Source organism: Lampris incognitus, chromosome 8 (genome assembly GCF_029633865.1).
Source record: "Lampris incognitus isolate fLamInc1 chromosome 8, fLamInc1.hap2, whole genome shotgun sequence".
NCBI classification, from domain to species: domain Eukaryota; kingdom Metazoa; phylum Chordata; class Actinopteri; order Lampriformes; family Lampridae; genus Lampris; species Lampris incognitus.
Window position 1 is genome coordinate 50,187,807 of NC_079218.1, and position 23,809 is coordinate 50,211,615.

General features: G+C 48.2%; 1 protein-coding gene across 2 annotated transcripts in view; it reads left to right on the forward strand.

The window, feature by feature from the left end:
* The window catches only part of spns2 (SPNS lysolipid transporter 2, sphingosine-1-phosphate), a 70,674-nt gene that overhangs the window by 21,514 nt on the left and 25,351 nt on the right, over positions 1 to 23,809 (forward strand). For both annotated transcript variants that reach the window (XM_056284998.1, XM_056284997.1), the window contains exons 2-4: positions 7,385 to 7,521; positions 14,857 to 15,008; positions 21,659 to 21,725. In XM_056284998.1, coding sequence (XP_056140973.1) covers positions 7,385 to 7,521; positions 14,857 to 15,008; positions 21,659 to 21,725 — 356 coding nt within the window. The remainder of the gene's footprint in view (positions 1 to 7,384; positions 7,522 to 14,856; positions 15,009 to 21,658; positions 21,726 to 23,809) is intronic.

Here is a 23,809-nt window from a genome sequence, read left to right on the forward strand (position 1 = left end):
TATATGTGTGTGTGTGTGTATGAAAATAAGCGTCATAAAGAGGAGGAAGTCATAAATTGTCTGCTGTCGACAGATATTTTTATTCCATCAAGTGAAAGCTGGCAGGTATTTGTTATATGGCCATCAGAGAGTGAGAGGGGAACATCTGGATGGTTTTAAAAATGGCCTTTGGGCCGGCGGGGCTCCTCCCTCATTCTGGGAGGAGATGAGTGTGTGTCATGGTCACTTTGGCATCAGTGTGAATGCAGCCTCAGCTGCCGCCGTGTCCATGTTGATGACCTCTGACGATGATGATGAAGAGTACATCTGATGATGGTGGTGATGACCTCTGATGATAATAATAATAATGATGGTGATGATGATGACCTCTGATGATGATGATGAAGAGTACCTCTGATGATGATGATGATGGTGGTGATGACCTCTGATGATAATAATAATGATGGTGATGATGATGACCTCTGATGATGATGATGACGGTGTGTGACCCTGCACAGCAGCTACAACAAGACACATCCCTGACTTGTCTGTTGTCTTGATGGGGTTTAAATGCTTCTCATCTGCTTGCTTTTCATCCATGATGATTAATCAGCACTCTTCTGTCTCCCTATCCCACATCCGACTCCCTTTTAAAGTTACAACAGGCCCTCTCGGAGTTTACAGCTTGTCACTCTGGAGAAATACAGCGTTTTATCCGTTCCATCCCACTGTGAATAAACGCAAATGACTTGCAGTGCTTAAGTGACGGGAAGTCGGTTGGAACTTATTTAACACTTGTCTTTTATTTTAATGGCTCTTTCATTAAAGTGAGCCGGGGCTGGCAGGGGACCCGCAAATAAACCAGGGAATATCAGCTTTAGTCCGTCTCAGATGGAAAGACAATAGTCTCGCTCCCTCCTGTTATGTGGAAGGGTGGATCATGTTTTGCTAAAAATAAACAATCTGACAACACTTGTTATCTTTCCGTTGAAGCGGACAAAGCATGTTTGGATGACTCAGTGACAGTGTAGCTCACCACCCCGTCATCTGTGACGAGCAGCACGCCAAAGCATCCGCGCCGCTGCGTTCACCGGACGGCCACTGTGTGCCTGCTCTGCACAGAGCCTTTGCATCCTCAGCATCTGCCTGCTGATGGTTAAATGCAGGCGTTGCACTTCAATCTTCATTTTAATGAGTAAGCGTCAGGAATAGCGGCATGGGACCAGGGGGTAATCACGCCACATCACCAAAAACGATGTAATTTTCACTTTCTCTATCAGCCCAAGACTGCCCATTTTAACCATTCAGTGTTGAGTATACTGAAACTGGCCGCTAGAGCAGCGTTTCCCAACCCAGTCCTCAAGGAACCCCTATCCTGCAGATTTTCATTGCAACCCTTTATAGGTAGCCCTGCTTGAACTTACTCAGCCAATCATCTCACAGCACTTAATTATGCAAGGTGTGCAACATCTGACATAGCTCATTGCTGATTGGTTGAATAACTACAAACAGGTACCTATTCAGGGTTGCAAAGAAAATCCGCAGGATAGGGGGTCCTTGAGGACTGGGTTGGAAGACACTGCACCAGAGTGTTTGTAAAAGTGCGAACAGATCAACACCCAGCAGAAATATGAGGCGTATTAATCAGATAAAGAAGCACCCATCAAGTTGTCGTGTCGCACACAGCACCCCCTGCACTGCACGGGATGATTTTCATGGTTCTCAAGTTGACCTTGTAATTCTAGAACAATTTTATCCAAATTGTTCTATTTTTTTTATATTTTAAAGTTGTTTTTGTATTACATTTTATTAAAATTCAAATGTTACATGCATTTTTTTAGGTTTTGGACAAATCCACTGAAATCAGCAAAGAAACCTTGGCAAAGATAGAAGGAGCGGTTGTTTGGCTGGTGCCGAATAAACCACAACACGTTGCCCTGTGCTGACTTCATTCCCATGCGGTTGCATTGCAGCGAGGCGATAATGAGCCCCCACCCCGGCAAAGCGACATCGTTCATTTACGAATCCCAATATTACGTGTAACAAAACACACAGAGCTGATGGTGTGCAGTTGTGATAATGGCCTAAAACAGGCCAGTTGATGATCCGAGGACGTGTCTTTTAGACGGGCTGCTGAACAGCGGCTGTCGGATCTGCAGGACTAATGATATCGGTCCCCTGGCCTTTAAAAGCCATGTGGACCAGCTGGTGGTAGATGATTGTGGACCTCTCCCTCGCCTTATCTATGCTGAACACTGCATTACACCGTGCTCTTTGTGTGTGTGTGTGTGTGTGAGGGGCTCTCTAGCGGTGCTGTGGCCGCAGGGTGAGATGGTGAAGCTCTTTAGAGAGGTGGAGCAACAGGGGGCAGCCACCAGAGTCATTTAACATGACACAATACCTGCAGCACGCAGCCTGGGCAGTAGCAATGACAGACACTGCAGAGACGAAGAAGAAGAGAAAGACAGGAGCTCAGATGGGCCGAGGCAGAAAAGAGGGACAGTACATTTGAAAGGCAGGGACATGGACGTAGAAGGACACGGACAGCAACCAGGCGGACGATTCACATGGAACAGAAGAGAACGAATCCAGTTTATTTTCCTCAAAGAAACATCACATGTATGATGCTGACCAGTCGTGCCATAACATTTGACTTAAACTCCATTTTTCCTGAACCATTTCCACATTGTGAGGTCACCATTAAACCTTCAGGATGGTCCTTGTGTATTGCTAGGACACACGGCGTCTTTTTACATAGTGTCGTTAATGCTAATTGATTTAATTCAGGTTCCCCCGGTTCACTGCAGTGCACCTGGCTTGTTTTCACCCACACTTGATGTCAGTGTGAAGTTGATTTAAATCTTTAACAATGTTGCAGCATTTATTTTACAGTAAATCGTTAGAAAGTGGCCTGCCATGAAAGTAGAATAGCATAAGATGACATGAAACGAGAACATAATGTCCCATACTTACCCTTGATAGTAGAATGACTAACACAGCCCATCATCTTTTGTTCTACCAGCTCTTTACCCTTGCAGAAGTGCTGAGGGGGGGGGCATGGGAGTTTGACCAGCCAGTCTACATGTGTTTTGTGGACTTGGAGAAGGCTTACTTATGACCGTGTACCCCGGGGCACTCTGTGGGGGGGGGTACTACAGGAGTATGGGGTACCGGGGCAGTTGCTACAAGCCCTTGTATAACCAAAGTGAAAGCTGTGTCCACGTTCTCGACACAAAGTCAAACACGTTTTCGGTGGGTGTTGGACTCCACCAAGGTTGTCCCTTGTCTCCAATTCTGTTTGTGATATTCATGGACAGGATCTCAAGGCGCAGCCAAGGTGAGGAGTGTGTCCGTTTTGGGAGCCTCAGAATTGCATCTCTGCTCTCCGCAGATGATGTGGTTTTGTTGGCTTCATCAGAACGTGACCTCCGGTGCACACTGGGGCGGTTTGCAGCCGAGTGTGAAATGGCCGGGATGAGAGTCAGCACCTCCACGTCTGAGGCCATGGTTCTCTACCGGAAAATGGTGGATTGCTCCCTTCCGGGTTGGGGATGAGTTGTTGCCTCAAGTGAAGGAGTTCAAGTATCTCGGGGTCGTTTGTTTTACCGTTTAGATGAAATAAAAAAAAACCGCTGAAAAAAGCTTGTTTGTTGCATTTAAATCTACAGAAACTGTCAGACTAGATTTTGTCCAGAGGGGCAAACTGGTCATTTAGCCACCACGACACTAGATGTTTCTACACATCTGGATGGGGCTCATCCAGTGTCTGGCTGTAAACCAGACTACAGTTTTGTGTTTCGTTGCCTTTAGTTTTGTCTAAATATGATAAATCTTTTTTGAGGCAGAAATCCATTTCATCCATATAACATCAGCTTTTATTGGATTTGGTATGACCTAGCCACTCAGTAAAAGTCCTCTCTTCGACTTCAAAACAATTGAGTACGATCTTCTTTTCCTCTGTTATCTTCCCATATTTCCCCATCATGGAGCACCTTCTATAGTGTGAGGGCTCAAAGGTGTACTTTTATAAAACTTGGCTTGAAATAGTTTTTATCTTAACTTGTGGTCTTTTAAATTCAGTGGGCAGTTTATTCCAAAAGACTCGGCTAACAGTGGGAAGATGGCAGCCTGGATCACGTGTGCAGCGGCCTCACCCAATCCCGTCTGTAGGTAGAGGATCGGTGTACCCTACACAATCCCTATACCCTTAGGTTTAGGGTTAGGGTCTCAGTCCTATTGTGTCTTCACAATAACTCAACTTCCTTTAACCGACTGGCCAATAGAACTGCTTCGTAACAACTCCTGACTTCCGGGGTATACGGATCGTCTAGGGTATACCGATCGTCTACCCACACCGTCCATTCAGTGTCTTTGTCCATGTCTGTGTCTAAGTTTGGGTCTTCGTTTGTTGGCTGGGAGAGCTGGCGCTGGATCGGCTGGGAGAGCTTGGTCTGCTGCGTCCTGTGGGCCCAGGGACCACGGCCCTGCCTGGAGCTGCGCCCCAAGAGGAAACACTGAGGGCGGTCTGACAGGACACAGAAGCGGGGCAGGCTAAGCTAACTGCTAGGCCATGCAGACCGGCAGTTCTGATAATACCCTTATTTTTCTCGTCATTCAATATGCGCATTACGTAATTAATCTTGTTAGTCATCGACATCTGCTGACGCTGGACGCCGTCTTCTGAAGCATCACAGTGGCGGTCCTCCAGGTTGATAGTTGGTCTTTACCAGCTTTGTATGGCCCATGTCTTATATAACACCCCCCTATTTCACCACTCTCTTGTCCTCTTCTTCCATCACACCCCTGTGAGTTTATGTGGATGACGTGTCGAAGCGCTCGGGCCGTCCTCCCGAACTGGCCTACGTTGCTGTCCAAACTATCATGTCTGCCCTATCAAGGCTGAGAAACACAGCTGCCTGATGAAGATGTTTAAAAATTCAAAGCCTTTTTGGATTCGTCCCCCTCATAAATATTGACTCGGAGCCCAGACAGTGAGACAGAGTTGTCCAGTCAGCAGTGGGGCAATTAGAAAAACACATAAGGAAATTCAGATTAATGAATTATTTATGCACAGCGCAGAGACACAAGTTGTATCCCTCCCCCTGACATAACACAGATAACAGAGCCGTGCCGGCAACAGGATGTGATATTCAGGCGGCGGCTGTAGTAAATCCCCCTTTGCCGCTTTTGGTGACGTTCTTTTATGGTTAATTTGATTTTAAAAGTGGCAATCAGTGAATTTAATTTAGAATATTTTACAATATTTGATGAAACGCTTTCTAAATCCTGACAGCTATCAAGTAATATGTACTCCACCCCCTAACGGGCATCGCTGCTGGTTTACCCCTTCGAGGCTCCACCTCTCGCCACCTGAGACAGATCTATGCACCGGCGGGCTTTTGCGAGGTCTGGTGCGAGGCCAGGGACCTCAATCCACATTCCCGCCTTTTGCAGGATGTGTTGCAGTTCTTACAGGACCTGTTTGATGGTGGCCACGCTGCTTCCACCTCGGGGATGTTTGCAGCAGCGATGACAGCGGGCCGTTACGAGTTTGACCGCTTCGCAATCAGTAGCCACCCCTTGGTCAAGCGCTTCCTGATGGGTGTCTGTAGACTGAGGCCCCCCACTCGACGCCTCGTTGGTCAGTGCAGATGGGTCTGGATGGGCTGGCTGGCTGGCCCGCTGCTTGAGCGGCTTGGCCAGGTGGACTTGGAGTTGTCATCTATCAAGATGACTATTCTCTTGGCTCTTACTTCGGCCAAGACGGCCGGGGATATGAAGGACTTTTAGTACAAGTTTGGCAGTAATCCGTGTTGAGCACTGTTAGGTTTACACTGCCGGGTTTGAATTTATTTTTAAGGATTTTTGGCAGTTTAAAAAAATTTTGTTACAAAAGTAATGAGTTACATTACTTTGAAGTAATTGAAATAGTTACATTACTTGTTACATTTTTTTTTAATCCCCCTTTTTCTCTCATTTGTACTTGGCCAAATACGCCACTCTTCACATCCGGCTTCCCACCCGCAGACACGGCCAATTGTGGGATGCCTGAGACGCCCGACCGAGCCGGAGGCAACACGGGGATTCGAACCGCCGACCCCCGTGTTTTTTACGCAACAGAATAGACCGCTACATTACTCGGACGCCCCTACTTGTTACATTTTTAAGGGCGGCGTAACTAGTCATCTGTAACTTGTTAACCTCATTCACAGCAGAGGGGAAATCTGGGCCGCACATTTGTGCACAGCTTTACACATGCTCTGCAGTTATTTCACTGCACTAGACTCCGGTTTCTTTTGTCGGCTTTTCCACACATACATACTTACCTACATACATACACACATACACACACACATACATACATACTTACCTACATACATACATACACACACATGCATACATACATACATATATACATACACACACACATACACACACACACACACATACATACATACTTACCTACATACATACATACACACACGTGCATACATACATACATATATACATACATACACACATACACACACACATACATACATACTTACCTACATACATACATACACACATACACACACATGCATACATGCATACATACATACATATACATACATACACACATACACACACATGCATACATACATACATACATACATACATACATACATACATACATACATACATACATACATACATACATAGAAAAAGTTTTTTCCTACTCTAGTAACAATCAAGAAGACTGGGTGAATTTTTCAAAAAAAAGCTGCACCAGAGAAGTGCTGTTTCCATTGTGCTCTAAGTTGTTGTAGACAATGGTTCACAGTGAGATTCAGTAGCTCAGTAGAAGGTATTACTTGGTATTTAGACTTTTACTGTTTTGCCTTTACCCACCTTCGCCTCTCTTTGATTAATATCATCTCAAGTCATCTCAGGTTTTACCCTGGACGGTTCTCACCTCTTAAAATCGTTTCCTAATGACACTAAACTGAGCCGCTAAGCATCGTCAGTGTTGCATGTTTCCTCTGCCGGGTTTAAGTAATGTCACTCAGACAAAGGTTTTGAGTATGATGGCGTGCTAGTCGGTGGGGGTTGAACGTACATAAGTATCCTCTGGCGGTCCTTCACTGTTATCCCGGCTGGCCGGCATCACACAGTGGATCTGGAGAGGCCCAGGCTTCATAAAGCGGACCCGTGAACTAAAAATGCTGAGCTTTGTTAATCTGGATTTCATAAACCTTGCAAGGACAACAAAGCACAGTACCACACCACACACACACACACACACACACACACACACACACACACACACACACACACCCGCGTGACATCTGTACATCACTGATGCTGAAAAGGACATGGCCGCTGCCGGTCTCAATGTTTTCTGCTTTCCTCTTGTCTTCAACAGTGTTCATCTGCAGTTTCATGGTGGCAGCTCCCATCTTCGGTTACCTGGGCGACCGCTTCAACAGAAAGGTCATCCTGAGCTGTGGCATTTTCTTCTGGTCCATTGTCACCCTGTCCAGCTCCTTCATCAGTAAAGAGGTATGATGAGCAGTCTTCCTCTGAGGGGGAACTGTGGCGCGAGTGCTTTGCTCTGTGCTCCGGCGAGAGTCATCCCATCAGCCTGCCTCGCTGTGATCTGAACTGCACCACTTCAACACCCACACCGAGGGCTAATCCTTCTCTCATGGCCGGGGCACGCTCGAAATTAAAACAAGTGGAATGAAATGACATGGTCGTTTAGCCACGCCACTGCCTTGCCTTTGTAGACATTCATTATGCCCCCCCCCCTCTCTCTGTCTCTCTCGCTCTCTCTCTCTGTCTTGCTCTCTCTGTCTCTTGCTCTCTCTCTCTCTCTCGCTGTCTGTCTCTGTCTCGCTGTCTGACTCTGTCTCGCTGTCTGTCTGTCTGTCTGTCTGTCTGTCTGTTTCTCTCTCTGTCTCTGTCTCTGTCTAGCTCTCTCTCTCTCACTGTCTGTCTCTGTCTATCTCTTGCCCCCCCCCTCTCTCTCACTGTCTGTCTTTCTCTCTTGCTCTCTCTCTCTCTCTCTCTCTCGCTGTCTGTCTCTGTCTATCTCTATCTCTCTCTCTTGCTCTCTCTCTCTCTCTCTCTCGCTGTCTGTCTCTGTCTATCTCTATCTCTCTCTCTTGCTCTCTCTCTCTCTCTCTCTCACTGTCTGTCTCTGTCTATCTCTTGCTCTCCCCCCCTCTCTCTCACTGTCTGTCTCTGTCTATCTCTTGCTCTCCCCCCCTCTCTCTCACTGTCTGTCTCTCTCTCTTGCTCTCTCTCTCTCTCTCTCTCGCTGTCTGTCTCTGTCTATCTCTATCTCTCTCGCTCTCTGTCTCTCTCTCTCATTGTCTGCCTCTGTCTCTCCCGCTCTCTCTCTTGCTGTCTGACTCTGTCTCTCTCCCTCTCTCTCTCTCCCTCTCTGTCTCTCTCTCTCTCTCTCTGACTTTCTCACTTTGGCTTTTAGCCAATTAACTCTCACCGTCTGTCTGTCTCTCTTACTGTCTCTCTCTTTGTCTGTGTGTGTTTGGGTCTCTCTCACTCGCTCGCTCTCTCTGACGCTGTCTGTCTGTGTCTCTCCTTGTGTGTGTGTGTGTGTCTCTCTCTCTCTCGCTCTGTGTCTCTCTGTCTCTCTGTCTCTCTCTGACTTTCTCACTTTGGTTTTTAGCCAGTTAACTAATGAAGGCACATGCAACAAACTTGTCTCATTTACGGTGCCTGTAAAGAAAAGACTATAAGTTTTACTGCCCCTTGACATGTGACTGTGGCAAATCTCTCCACCACAGCCGGGGGGCCCCCCAGCACGGGGACACGGATACTGGCGGTAGATGAGGGTGCAACAGCCAGTTTATTAAAAAACACAAAGACGACGGATTACGAACAGCGGAGCTAAAAAGCGTTTAAAGACTAAGAATAAACGTTCATTAAAAGTCTTGGTGGGGTCCCCGTCCCTGCAGACTCCGGTCCTGTCCTGGGCTCTGCCGTCAGGCTTTGTGGGTGTGCAGCCACATTTAAACCTGTGTGGGGTCAGCCTTATTGGCTTGGGACAGGTTGTGACCACACCCCTATTCACCATGGTGACCACACCCCATTCACCATAGTGACCACACCCCTATTCACCATGGTGACCACACCCCTATTCACCATGGTGACCATACCCCTACTCACCATGGTGACCACACCCCATTCACCATGGTGACCATACCCCATTCACCATAGTGACCACACCCCTATTCACCATGGTGACCACACCCCATTCACCATAGTGACCACACCCCTATTCACCATGGTGACGTCTCTAAAAGCCCCTGTGTATGTACGGCCGTGAGGTGGGGCTGCTTATCCCGCTGAGAGTCAACATCACATGAAAAGCTCCTATATAGTTATATATAGTGTGTGTGTGTGTGTGTGTGTACTGATTTATGCGGGTGATTTCAAAGTGACCACTACACAGCACTTCAGCAAGTTGTACAAAAATCAAGCCATTTCTAGACACTTGACAGGACATTAAAAGTCTAGAAGTCTAGTCAGCTGACTATATTGGGCACATGGTAGAACCTGCCCATCACCTCTGTTCCCCTCACCAACATGCCCATTGAAGTCCACTCCAATCACCACTCCCTCCTCCTTGGGTACCCTCTCCACCACGTCATCCAACTCACTCCAGAAGTCTCCTTTCTCTCCCATCTCATGCTCGCACTGATAACATTCATCATCACACCTTCAGCTTTCACCTTCATACTCATCACTCTGTCTGACACTCTCTTAGACCTCCAGCACGCTCTTGACATACTCTTCCCTCAGAATTACCCCTACCCCATTTCTCCTCCCATTCACACCATGGTAGAAGAGTTTGAACCCACCTCCGATACTCCTGGCCTTACTCCCCTTCCACCTGGTCTCTTGCACACGCAGTATATCTACCTTTCTCCTCCCCATCATATCAGCCAGCTCTCTCCCTCTACCAGTCATAGTGCCAACATGCAAAGTTTCGACGCTCACCTCCACACTCCTACCCTTCCTCCTCTCCCACTGCCTCCGGACATGCCTTCCCCCTCTCCTTCTCCTTCGCCCAACAGTAGCATAGTTTCCACCGGCACACTGCTGGTTTACAGTACCGGTGGCGGTCGTTGGTAACCCGGGCCTCGACCGATCCGGTATGGAAATCTGACTTGTGATCCGCATATTTGATTTGACAAAGGTTTTATGTCGTATATCCCTCCTGACGCAACCCTCCCCATTTATCCGGGCTTCGGACCGGCACTAAGAACGCACTGGCTTGTGCGTCCTCCCAGCCTCTGAGGTAGACCGACATGCTAAAATATAACTGCTTTATGCACATACTCAGATATCTCCCTGTTTCAAAAGACACGCGAATTTGTGAAGCGTTCCCCAATTTTTTTGGCGGCACGGTGGCGCAGTGGTTAGCTCTGTCGCCTCACAGCAAGAAGGTCCTGGGTTCGAACCCCGGGGTTGTCCAATGTCGGGGGAGGGGTCATCCCAGGTCGTCCTCTGTGTGGAGCTGGCATGTTCTCCCCGTGCCTGCGTTGGGTTTTCCCCGAGTGCTCCGGTTTTCCCCACCATTATAAAGACATGCATGGGGTCAGTACTCCTGTCTGTGCCCCAGACCGAGGCAGGGCAGGAGGAGCTGGAGCTGGTCCCCGGGTGCTGCACTCACGGCTACCCACTGCTCCCTAAGCACACAGCTAGGACGGGTTAAATGCAGAGAAGAATTCAATATCTCAAAATTAGATAAATCGGAAGAATCTGAAGTCGGGTCAAACTGGAACTCCGCCGGCCTTTCCTGCAGCATACAGATGACGTTTCGGTTATTCTTGTTCTCAGACGTGGCTCTCTTAAGTCCGCTCATGGTTTCAACTCTGGCTGCTGGATCTCGTCATGCTCTTTAACCTCCGTTGTCTGAACCCCCTGAATTCTTTTTATAGCGGTGCCGTGGCTTTGCCGCTCGCAGCTACGTTTCTTTTTCGGTTGCCGCTGAAACCCTCCGAGCCAGAGGGCCACCATAGCCTAGTAACCTCACACAAAAACAGCTGCCATCAAGATTTATCTTAATGATGGGCCGTCAAGCGAGGAAAATAGACTCGCCATATTTCCTTCAAAACAACACAGGAGCGCGGAGATAAATCCCTGTTTTAATTCACTCATAAACACACAGTAGCGAATATAATGTGAAACCGCTGGCTGAGGGAAATTGTTTAGGTCAACTGTAAACACTTATAATGGAAAACACTGTGGGCGAGTACAACGCCACAGACAGTTGTGGGAGTCGGGCTCTCCCCGCTCTGCACATTTTATCCTTGCTGGCGTGGCTTGTGTGTTGTTTACTCTCCAGCAGCCCATTTGATGGCTTTGAGCATGGCCCTGTGCTGCAGTGGCCCCCCCTCCCTCCACCAGCCTGAAGCCTGCGGCGGCAGCTGACGGCGGGGGTTAGCTCAGGGGGTCATGAGGGGTCATGGTTATGGGACTTCCTCCGGTTCCTGTATCGCCTTAACGAATGTCTTTCAATTAATGAGAAGCTCAACAAGGACACACACACACAAATATATATATGTGCGTGCGGGCAGCGTAACGGTCTACTCTGTTGCCTACCAATGCGGGGATCGCCGGTTCAATTCCCTGTGTTACCTGGTCAGGCGTCCCTACAGACACAATTCGCCATTTATGGGGGTGGGAAGGCGGATGTGGGTATGTGTGCTGTTCGCTGCACTAGCGCCTCATCTGGTCAGTCAGGGCACCTGTTCCGGGGGGGGGGGATAGTGTGATCGCGCCACGTCCCCCTGGCGAAACTCCTCAATGTCAGGTGAAGAGAAGAGGCTGGCGACTCCGCAATGTATGGGAGGAGGCATGTGGTAGTCTGCAGCCCTCCCCGGATCAGCAGAGGGGGTGGAGCAGCGACCGGGATGGGGTAATTGGCCAGGTACAATTGGGGAGAAAAAAAAGGGGGGGAAATATATATATATATATATATATATATGCACACATGCAATTAATGTGCAACCATGCAAGCAATAACAATATATTTATTTATTTATTCATTTTGTAAATATTGCATAACAAATCCCCTTGCCAGTGCTTTGGACGCCTATTAAAACTTCTCTTTCAGTTGGGGTGGTCTGAATGAAGCCTGCTGTAGTACAAAGATGATCTAGTGTTGATGATTCCACATACGAGTTGGGTCAAAATAGAAAAAGGCACACTGCAGAGACGTTGTGTGAAAGTCTCAGAGGACTATGCTAACCGACTCCGGTTATGATGTGCCGTCATTAACTGACGTGACCGTGTAGTCGGTGACGTTGTGTATCTGTAGAAACCTCTACACGCTTAAATCCGTCTCCAACATGCAGCCAAACATGGATTTGTGTTACATCCTTCCCTGACTCTCACCACTATGTAATAAACAGCAGGGGCCGGTGTTTATTTGCTGACTAAAAAGTGGTAGTGCAGAGTTTAACGCTAATATATAAACTCCATTGTAATCCACTTGTTGGGCTTGTGCGACTCTGAAACCACTCCTCCTTGGAGAGCTGAAAGGAAACCAGAGAGAAAAGGATTCTGTCAGCAGTGAGACACGTTTTAAAAGGCAAGATCGGGGCAAATGTACTCGCAATTGAAGAATTTTTTTTTTTTTTTAGAAAAAGAGACATTATACTATCGCCTCTCAAAAGTTCTCACTTTGTGTGACCAAAACTATTACTTAAACTAAGATTAAGGTAGGTCAACTGGAGAGAAGCACTACCCAGGATCATTTGTCATCCAACTTCTAGCAGTAGAGCGTCTCCTGCTGTTGGGGAGCTGTGGTTGATCTTTACCAGGTAGATTTGTATCTCCTACTGCAAAACGAAAGGTGCCATCTGCAACCTTATGCACCTCAAGGCTGGATTACGGACCGGGCATGCCGGGCGAGTGCCCCGGGGCCCCAGACCACGAGGGGCCCCAAAAGGTCAGGGGTATTGTGTTCGCATACAGTAGGGATCCCCAATCATACCCTACAAGGGACGTTTGTTCCAACCCTGCGTCGCACTGCAGGGCCCAACCTAGTCTCTATTGATGTGGGGCCCCAAGCTGCAGTCTCTATTGATGTGGGGCCCCAAGCTACAAAGTCTCTATTGATGTGGGGGCCATCCAAATCCCATGCAGATTGGCATAGCGTCGACTACCATTTTGGGTATTTGCGTTAGTTTTACATTTAACAATGTTTAGTATTGTTTGCGTAGCCTATCTGACGGGGCGGGGGGCCCAATGGACGTGCGTGCCCCGGGGCCCCCCGGTAGGTCAATCCGGCCATGATGCACCTTGCAGCTTTGTTCATGTTATGGAGCTTTCCTGCTATATTGAAATTAAAACCACGACGGCACATGTGATTTAATACTTCTCACCACCATATTCTGATGCTGAAACAGGACTGCACGTATAGAACTGTTGGGCTATGATGAAGGCCTGTCATTATATCTCTGACGACCTTCACGTCTCTGACTGGCGCAGCATCATAGACATACATGTATATGGACCTCCCTTGAGTAAGCAGTCTGAAGACTAAACGACAGTGAAGAAAATGACAACTGTGCTTCGCTCTTTTTAATAAACACTTCAGTACGATGTAAAAAAAAAACATTTCAGGAGGTTTTTTTTTTTTTTGGTGAAAGTTTTCCAGTTACATGTTTTCTGCTTATATGGATGACACACCTTCCTATCCAGCTCGGCTCAACCCAATTCATGCCCACAAAGTCTGCCCAAAACCTGGGTGCCATGATTGATGAACAACTAACCTTTAAGTGGCTTCAGTTGTTCGGTCGCGCTGATTTGCCCTGTACATCATCAGGAACGTTAGACCCTACCAATCTGAGCATGCAGCACAACTCCTGGTACAGGCTCTTGTTATATCGTACATTGGTAATGCAACTTCTTACTGGCAGGTCTCCCTGCATGCACTTTCAGACCTCTGGAAATGATCCAGAACACGGTGGCGCATCTCGTCGTCAACCACCCCAAAACAGCACATATCACTCCGTTGTTCATATCCCTCCACTGGCTCCCAGATTCTGCCGGCATCAAATTCAAAACCTTAATGTTCGCTTACAAAACAGCAACTAAAACGGCTCCTGCCTACCTGAACTCCCTCATTCAGGTCTACACTCAGTCCCGCTCGCTAAATGACTGGCACCTGGCACTTCTGCCACAACGGGGCCCTAAGTTACAAGCCAGACTCTTATCTTCTGTAGTTCCCCGGTGGTGGGACGAGTTACCAAACTCCATTCGATCCACTGAGTCCCTCTCCATCGTTCAGAAGAAGCTAGGGGTGTCCGGGTGGCTTGGCGGTCTATTCCGTTGCCTGCCAGCACAGGAATCGTCGGCAAAACTCCTCACTGTCAGGTGAAAAGAAGCGGCTGGCGACTCCACATGTACTGGAGGAGACATGTGGTAGTCTGCAGCCCTTCCCGGATTGGCAGAGGTGGGTGGAGCAGACATTGGATCGGCTCAGAAGAGTGGGGTAATTGGCCAGAAACAATTGGGGAGAAAAAGGGGGAAAAATAAAAAAGAAGCTAAAGACCCAGCTCTTTCTCGAACACCTCCACACCTGATGGTATTAAAAAAATGTCTATGCAGCTTATGCATTGCCTTTGTGCACTGCCTGTTAACACATATGTCCTATCGAACTTGAACCTAGTTAATTGACACTTACTTGCATTGTCACCTCCTGACCAGATCCTTGTTTGTGTTGTGTTAACTCTCAGATGTACATCCCTTTGGATAAAAGTGTCTGCTAAATAAAATTGTAAATTGTAACTTCCCTGTCTATGTGTTTAACTCTCTCTCTCTCTCTCTCTCTCTCTCTCTCTCCCTCTCACTCAGTACTACTGGCTGTTCGTACTTTCCAGAGGGCTGGTGGGTATTGGCGAGTCCAGCTATTCGTCCATCTCTCCCACCATCATAGGAGACTTATTCACCAATAACAGCCGCACCATGATGTTGTCCGTCTTCTACTTGGCCATTCCTCTTGGAAGGTGAGCAACCGCCCCCGGACTCATGGGGAAATCAGTATGGTGACTCTTTGTGGTGGCAGGGTGTTGATAACAGGGTTTTCTATAGTTTAATGATAATGTTTAATGTGACGATCATTTCCTAGCATCGACCCAGTCTGACATGATCCTTACTCTGTGGTCTAAACGTTGAAAATAAGTTCGCGGCTCAGGCTGACAGTCAGGATAAACCTGAATGCAAGGGCAAATTTGAATCAAAAAGTCAGGAGACATCTTATGGCGTGAAAGTTGTCCTCACATTGAGAGGGTCAGGCCTGCTGCTATGCAGTCCAGTGTGCTCTTTGTATTTGTAAGCAGCAAGACGAAGAACTCATGCACTCTGCAGGGGAAGGGAAAAAATGGGGAAGAAGAAGAAGAAGAAGAAAAGCTCATGACTGAATACGGAATGCACATACAAGAAGGGCAAGGGATTTGATTTAGTTATTAATTTTCTGGGAGATGCGGGTTGGGAGTGTGGGAATAGAGCGGCGTATTAAACTCAAATCTCAAGCCTTTTCAGTTCATTCAATCAGAAAAAGGGCCGAGGTGGTGGGGGTGGGGGTGGGGTGAGGGGTTAAACAAAGCTAAGCGATGGAAGATAAATGCAGCAATACAGCCACTTGAGCTGTATCGCTGCATCCAGAGCGTCGCCTCGCAGCATCTGCTTGGCTGCATGGCTCAGTCATGCACACAGAGGCACATACACACACACACATCAGTGAGATGCTGAGCGAAAGGAAATGGGCCGCAGTCTCATCGGGAGATGGTCACGTAATTATATATCACTTCAGCTCTTAGTCATAACACAAAAGTAGGGCACTGAATGTTTATATAACTTGTTTTCGTTAAAAAACAACAACAAATGCAACTCGTGTATTAGCAAGATCACATGGGGAGACGTTCAACGTCAGACAATATGCAGATGATACTGTACTATTAGCGTCAGATATTCGAGTTGTTACAAATTAGAAGGAACAGAAAGCGGTGTAATAGGGGTTGTGGTGTTGAGCAGATAAACTGTTTGGGTCCACAGTGAACCGCTTAGCAACACCGACAATGGAAGGTGAAGACGTACGCATTGGTAAAGTGCAGTCACACTTCCTTTGCACTCTCAGTCTTGTTTGTCTTTACTGAGATTGTTAGTTAGGGCTACTTCCAGGAAATTACCTAAGGAATGAGACCGGGTTTACAGGAAATGGATTCCCCTGCTCTCCTTTCCCCCGCCTAGCCTCGAAACTCGGCCCATGCACAGGCTGGTTCTGACATGTCACCCAGTCGTTGAAGTGACCCCATTTTTCATAGTGGAGTTTTATTGTTGGCGTTGAACTTTCCGATCACTCCATGGGTGGACTCCGATAAGATTAACTGTTACTCACCGACTGGAAATGTACACTGTCTGAGCCCGTTATACCGGCCTGTTATTTCTGGAGCTGTAATCAGCTAAATGGAAGCACAGCATTATTCTATTTCCTCTTTTCCACCCCGTGTGTGTGTGTGTGTGTGTGTGTGTGTGTGTGTGTGTGTGTGTGTGTGTGTGTGTGTGTGTGTGTGTGTATGTAACCTTGCATGTGTAAAACAAGTTGAACGTGTCATGGCCTTTCAGTAGCCTGTGCTGATAAGAAGCTATTGTGAAGCCCTTTTGGCTGCTCTATAATCTATCTCTCCAGTGTGCTGCTGTAAGGAAAACAGCACCTCCTGGCCCTGGACTGTACGTGCAGACGACCGGGGTCAAAAAGCTCTGGGAAACCAGGACTTGGGCTTTACACAGATTGGTTGAGGCAAATTGCCAACTTTAGTGAAAGAGCTAAATAAATGAGTGAAACAACTTATTTCTTTTTCTTCTTTTTTTTTGTGGATTTTTCCCCCCTTTTTCTCCCCACTTGTACTTGGCCAATTACCCCACTCTTCCGAGCCGTCCCGGTCGCTGCTCCACCCCCTCTGCCGATTCGGGGAGGGCTGCAGACTACCACATGCCTCCTCCGATACATGTGGAGTCGCCAGCCGCTTCTTTTCACCTGACAGTGAGGAGTTTCACCAGGGGAACGTAGCACGTGGGAGGATCACGCTATTCCCCCCAGTCCCCCCACCTGAACAGGCGCCCTGACCGACCAGAGGAGGCGCTAGTGCAGCGACCAGGACACATACCCACATCCGGCCTCCCACCCCCAGACACGGCCAGTTGCGTCTGTAGGGACGCCCGACCAAGCTGGAGGTAACACAGGGATTCGAACCAGTGAGCCCCGTGTTGGTAGACAATGGAATAGACTGCCACACTACCCAGACGCCCATCTTAAGAGGCTCTTCAGCCTATGACAGCTTGGGGGGGGGGTGTTGGAGCCCTCCAATTTTTTGATAAAAAATGATGATGCTGTTTATAAGATAACGTCCACATCTGAATCTCTTCACAGCCCCACTGCAACTCATACCTTCTGATTAACCTGTAGTCTGTGGATATTCTGATGTTATCTGCCCATGCAGGCTTAACACAACATAGGGGAAGTTTTATCTTTCTTCATGTTGGCTGGTTCTATTTACTGTGACACACAAAACACCTTCAGCTGAGGTAAAACTCTGTCGCGGAATCAGATCACCATGACATGCAACCGCTGGACCGTCACATAAACACTGGCTTCTCTCAGCGCGGAGACAGACTGTGCACCTCGCTGTTTGAATGCATATCCACATACAGACATACATCACAGGACACACTGTCACAGACATACTGTCACAGACACACTGTCACAGACATACTGTCACAGACACACTGTCACAGACATACTGTCACAGACACACTGTCACAGACATACTGTCACAGACACAGCATCACAGACACACTGTCACAGACACACTGTCACAGACACACTGTCACAGACATACTGTCACAGACACAGCATCACAGACACACTGTCACAGACATACTGTCACAGACACAGCATCACAGGACACACTGTCACAGACATACTGTCACAGACACAGCATCACAGACACACTGTCACAGACACAGCATCACAGACACACTGTCACAGACACACTGTCACAGACATACTGTCACAGACACACTGTCACAGACATACTGTCACAGACATACTGTCACAGACATACTGTCACAGACACACTGTCACAGACACAGCATCACAGACACACTGTCACAGACACACTGTCACAGACATACTGTCACAGACACACTGTCACAGACATACTGTCACAGACATACTGTCACAGACATACTGTCACAGACACACTGTCACAGACATACTGTCACAGACATACTGTCACAGACATACTGTCACAGACACACTGTCACAGACACAGCATCACAGACACACTGTCACAGACACACTGTCACAGACATACTGTCACAGACACACTGTCACAGACACACTATCACAGACATACTGTCACAGACACACTGTCACAGACATACTGTCACAGACATACTGTCACAGACACAGCGTCACAGACATACTGTCACAGACACACTGTCACAGACACAGCGTCACAGACACACTGTCACAGACACACAATCACAGACACAGTGTCACAGACACACTGTCACAGACAAAGCGTCACAGGTACACTGTCACAGACATGCCGTCACAGAAACACCATCACAGACACACAATCACAGACACAGCGTCACAGACACAGTGTCACAGACACACCATCACAGACACACCATCAAAGACACAGCGACACCGTGTCACAGACATACCATCACAGACACACCATCACAGACACACAATCACAGACAGCGTCACAGACACACCATCACAGACACACAATCACAGACATACCATCAAAGACACAGCGACACCGTGTCACAGACACACCATCACAGACACAGCATGACAGATACACCATCACAGACAGGCGGCTAACAGAAGAGGATCACACGCTGACCACAGATGCTGCCCCCTGCTCTTCTTGTTGAGCAGCCACAGCTCCAGACATCACCTTAGACCTCACCTTAGACATCATCTTAGACCTCACCTTAGACCTCACCTTAGACCTCACCGTAGACCTCACCTTAGACATCAACTTAGACCTCACCGTAGACCTCACCGTAGACCTCGCCTTAGACATCACCTTAGACCTCACCTTAGACATCATCTTAGACCTCACCTTAGACCTCACCTTAGACCTCACCGTAGACCTCACCTTAGACATCACCTTAGACCTCACCGTAGACCTCACCGTAGACCTCACCTTAGACATCACCTTAGACCTCAACTTAGACCTCACCTTAGACATCACCTTAGACCTCAACTTAGACCTCACCTTAGACATCACCTTAGACCTCACCGTAGACCTCACCTTAGAACTCACCTTAGACATCACCATAGACATCACCTTAGACATCACCTTAGACCTCACCTTAGACCTCACCTTAGAACTCACCTTAGACATCACCTTAGACCTCACCTTAGACATCACCTTAGACCTCACCTTAGAACTCACCTTAGACATCACCGTAGACATCACCTTAGACCTCACCTTAGACATCACCGTAGACATCACCTTAGACATCACCTTAGACCTCACCTTAGACCTCACCGTAGACATCACCTTAGACCTCACCTTAGACATCACCGTAGACATCACCTTAGACCTCACCTTAGACATCACCTTAGACCTCACCTTAGACCTCACCGTAGACATCACCTTAGACATCACCGTAGACATTACCTTAGACATTACCTTAGACATCACCTTAGACATCACCTTAGACCTCACCTTAGACATCACCGTAGACATCACCTTAGACCTCACCTTAGACCTCACCGTAGACATCACCTTAGACATCACCGTAGACATTACCTTAGACATCACCGTAGACATTACCTTAGACATTACCTTAGACATTACCTTAGACATCACCTTAGACATCACCTTAGACCTCACCTTAGACATCACCGTAGACATCACCTTAGACCTCACCTTAGACATCACCTTAGACATCACCTTAGACCTCACCTTAGACATCACCTTAGACCTCAACTTAGACCTCACCTTAGACATCACCTTAGACCTCAACTTAGACCTCAACTTAGACCTCACCTTAGACATCACCTTAGACCTCAACTTAGACCTCACCTTAGACATCACCTTAGACCTCAACTTAGACCTCACCTCAGACATCACCTTAGACATCACCTTAGACCTCAACTTAGACTTCAACTTAGACCTCACCTTAGACATCACCTTAGACATCACCTTAGACCTCAACTTAGACTTCAACTTAGACCTCACCTTAGACATCACCTTAGACCTCACCTTAGACCTCACCTTAGACATCACCTTAGACCTCACCTTAGACATCACCGTAGACATCACTTTAGACCTCACCTTAGACCTCACCTTAGACATCACCTTAGACCTCACCTTAGACATCACCTTAGACCTCACCTTAGACCTCACAGACCTCACCGTAGACATCACCTTAGACCTCACCTTAGACATCACTGTAGACATCACCTTAGACCTCACCTTAGACATCACCTTAGACCTCACCTTAGACATCACCTTAGACCTCACCTTAGACCTCACCTTAGACATCACCGTAGACATCACCTTAGACCTCACCTTAGACCTCACCTTAGACCTCACCTTAGACATCACCTTAGACCTCACCTTAGACCTCACCGTAGACCTCACCTTAGACATCACCTTAGACCTCACCTTAGACATCACCTTAGACCTCACCGTAGACCTCACCTTAGACATCACCTTAGACCTCACCTTAGACCTCACCGTAGACCTCACCTTAGACATCACCTTAGACCTCACCTTAGACCTCACCTTAGACCTCACCTTAGACATCACCTTAGACCTCACCTTAGACCTCACCGTAGACCTCACCTTAGACATCACCTTAGACCTCACCGTAGACCTCACCTTAGACATCACCTTAGACCTCACCTTAGACCACCTTAGCTTTTCAGAGCAGCTCATCAGAAGGTGAGCAGAGACTCAGCAACACACTGAGCCTCTACACGCAGGCTGCAGAGAGCAAACACGCTGCAGAGCTCAGAAGATGATGCAAACACATAGCAGACAAACAGTAGGCTGACGGAAGAAAGAGAAATCTGCAGGACACTGTGCTGCTGGTTTAAATAAGCACACACACACACTAAGCACTAAGCACAAAGCACACACTAAACACAGAAACACACACACTAAACACAGAAACACACACACACTAAACACAGAGACACATATGCAGTTTTCTGGATGTTAGAGATTCACAAATTATTCATTTTGTTGCATGTTATATATATTCCATGTACTGGCCCTAAAGCACAGAGTAGATTCTCTCTCTCTCTCTCTCTCTCTCTCTCTCTCTCTCTCTCTCTCTCTCTCTCTCTCTCTCTCTCTCTCTCTCTTTGACTTGACCTGGGGTTCTGTGATGGAAACTGAACTGTTTGTTTTGATGTATTAATGTAAAGGTGTGACTTTGTTAATATTGTCTACAGATTTGTTATTGTTACATTTTGTTTTCCTGTTCAATAAAGACTTTCTCTCTCTCTCTCTCTCTCTCTCTCTCTCTCTCTCTCTCTCTCTCTCTCTCTCTCTCTCTCTCTCTCTCTCTCTCTCTCTCTCTCTCTCTCTCTCTCTCTCTCTCTCTCTCTCCTCAGTGGGCTGGGTTACATTCTGGGCTCTACTGCCAAAGAGGCAGCAGGAGACTGGCACTGGGCATTGAGGGTAAGAAACCATCATCATTCCCGACCATCAGACACACACACACACACACAGCTGGGGGGACTGCGTGTCGTGGGTTAAAGGTCAGGGTTGGCAGAGATGCTGCAGGACACACGTGGCCGAGCAGGCTGGCCGAGCCGTGACGGTGTCTGGATGTGACAGATAGAGAGCCAGCGGCTGCGCAGCGTTTGCACGTAGCTTCATCATCTGCCGCACTGTCAGCCTTCCCCGAGTCACTTCCAAATCACATGTGATGAAACGCCCTCTTTATCACCAAGCCCACGCGGCGCTGCCTCCGTCTCAGCTGCTGCAAGCCTCCTTCATACCTCCACCTCATTTTTCAGCATTTCTGCAGGAAAAAAAAAAAAAGGATGTGCAACGAGGCGTGGCGGGGCATGGTGCGTAGGAGGCGGAGTGATAAACGGTGAAAGATACACAGCATCTGACCACGCAGGGGGCAGCACCTCTCTTAAAGTTAATTGAAGGTCTTGACGTGACAGTGAACCCGGTGACCTACAACCACTCCGCACACTAACCACCGGGAAGAGCAGACCAAAATGGTTTGTTTCTAGTCCCAGGCCAGGCGTAGACTCCGGAGAAGGTGTCCGCATGTGTCGCTGTGTTGTTTGCTCCGTAACCTGTAATTGCACTCTCCTGCTGGCCAGAAATGTGGGTTAGCAGTCAGGCGGGATCGGTGTCGGTCTCAGTGACGTGACAGAGTCTCAGTGTTTCACAGCATCTACTGTGTTTCCCCTCCAAGGTCTTCTTGCAGGGCCGTGAAGGACGGGGGGGGGGGGGGGGGGTTGGGGTTCGAATTTGCCGTGGCACAAAGAGACACTTGTTAGCGCATGTTGGCTCACGCTGAGTTGGGTCCCTCTCAGTCCGAGGCCCGGTTGTCTCGGGTCATTATAATGGAGAAATTAGCCAAAATTCGGTGCTTGAATAAACCTTTTTTTTTCCTTTTCCCTTCTCTCCCCGACTGTACCCGGCCAATTACCCCGCTCTTCCGAGCCGTCCCGGTCCCTGCCCCACCCCCTGTACTGATCCGGGGAGGGCTGCAGACTACCACATGCCTCCTCCGATACGTGTGGAGTCGCCAGCCGCTTCTTTTCACCCGACAGTGAGGAGTTTCACCCGGGGGGGGGGGGGGTAGCGCGTGGGAGGATCACACTATTCCCACCAGTTCCTCTTCCCCCCCAAGCAGGCGCCCTGACCGACCAGAGGAGGCGCTAGTGCAGCGACCAGCACATGTACCCACATCCAGCTTCCCATCAGCAGACACGGCCAATTGTGTCTGTAGGGACGCCCGACCAAGCTGGAGGTAACACGGGGATTCAAACCGGCGATCCCCCTGTTGGTAGGCAACGGGATAGACCGCTACGCCACCCAAACGCCCATTGAATAAACAATTTTAAGAGGAAGAATTTCCTTACTAGGCTTTTTCTCCCGCGCTGGCACACTGAAGAGCACTTCCATTGTTAAGTCAGGGCATCAATCACCGTGGTCATAACGTGTCTTGTTGTCGCAGCTACTGAAAGGCCCCGTGTGAGCGGCGGCTAAGAGAGCAGGTCAGTAAGACATTCCAGCAGCCAGCGAAACGAGCCAATGAAACCCTGGTGGGACTGTGAGGGCCAGGCTGCAGGGTCGGCTGTTCAATTCCCCACAATTGAAGACAAATTATGGCCTAGCTGTTATTATCCGTGGAATTAAAGGTGGGCTGATCCTTGAAGGAGAACATGCAATAGCCTTGCTGAACTCCGGGCTCCTGGATGTGGCAGCTCGTTGGGCCTGAGGAAACAGGAAGTCCACTTCTCCCTGTTTTGGTGGAGCATATCAGTGAAACAAAGCGCAGGGCAGTTTGTTCCACAGCGGTCACAATGACATTCCAATAAAACAATCCTCAAAGCTCAGAAGGGCCAATTAATCACTGGTGCGGGGAACAGAGCGGGTTTCTTAGGGGCAGTATCCTGCTTTGAGGAAAAAACACACCGCGGTGTTTTCCGTTTGTTTTTGCCCAGGCGTGTCCTCGCTGCCTTCCTTTCTTGGGAGAAAAGCGGTGTGGAAGTGAGAGGATGCCCCGCAGTGGG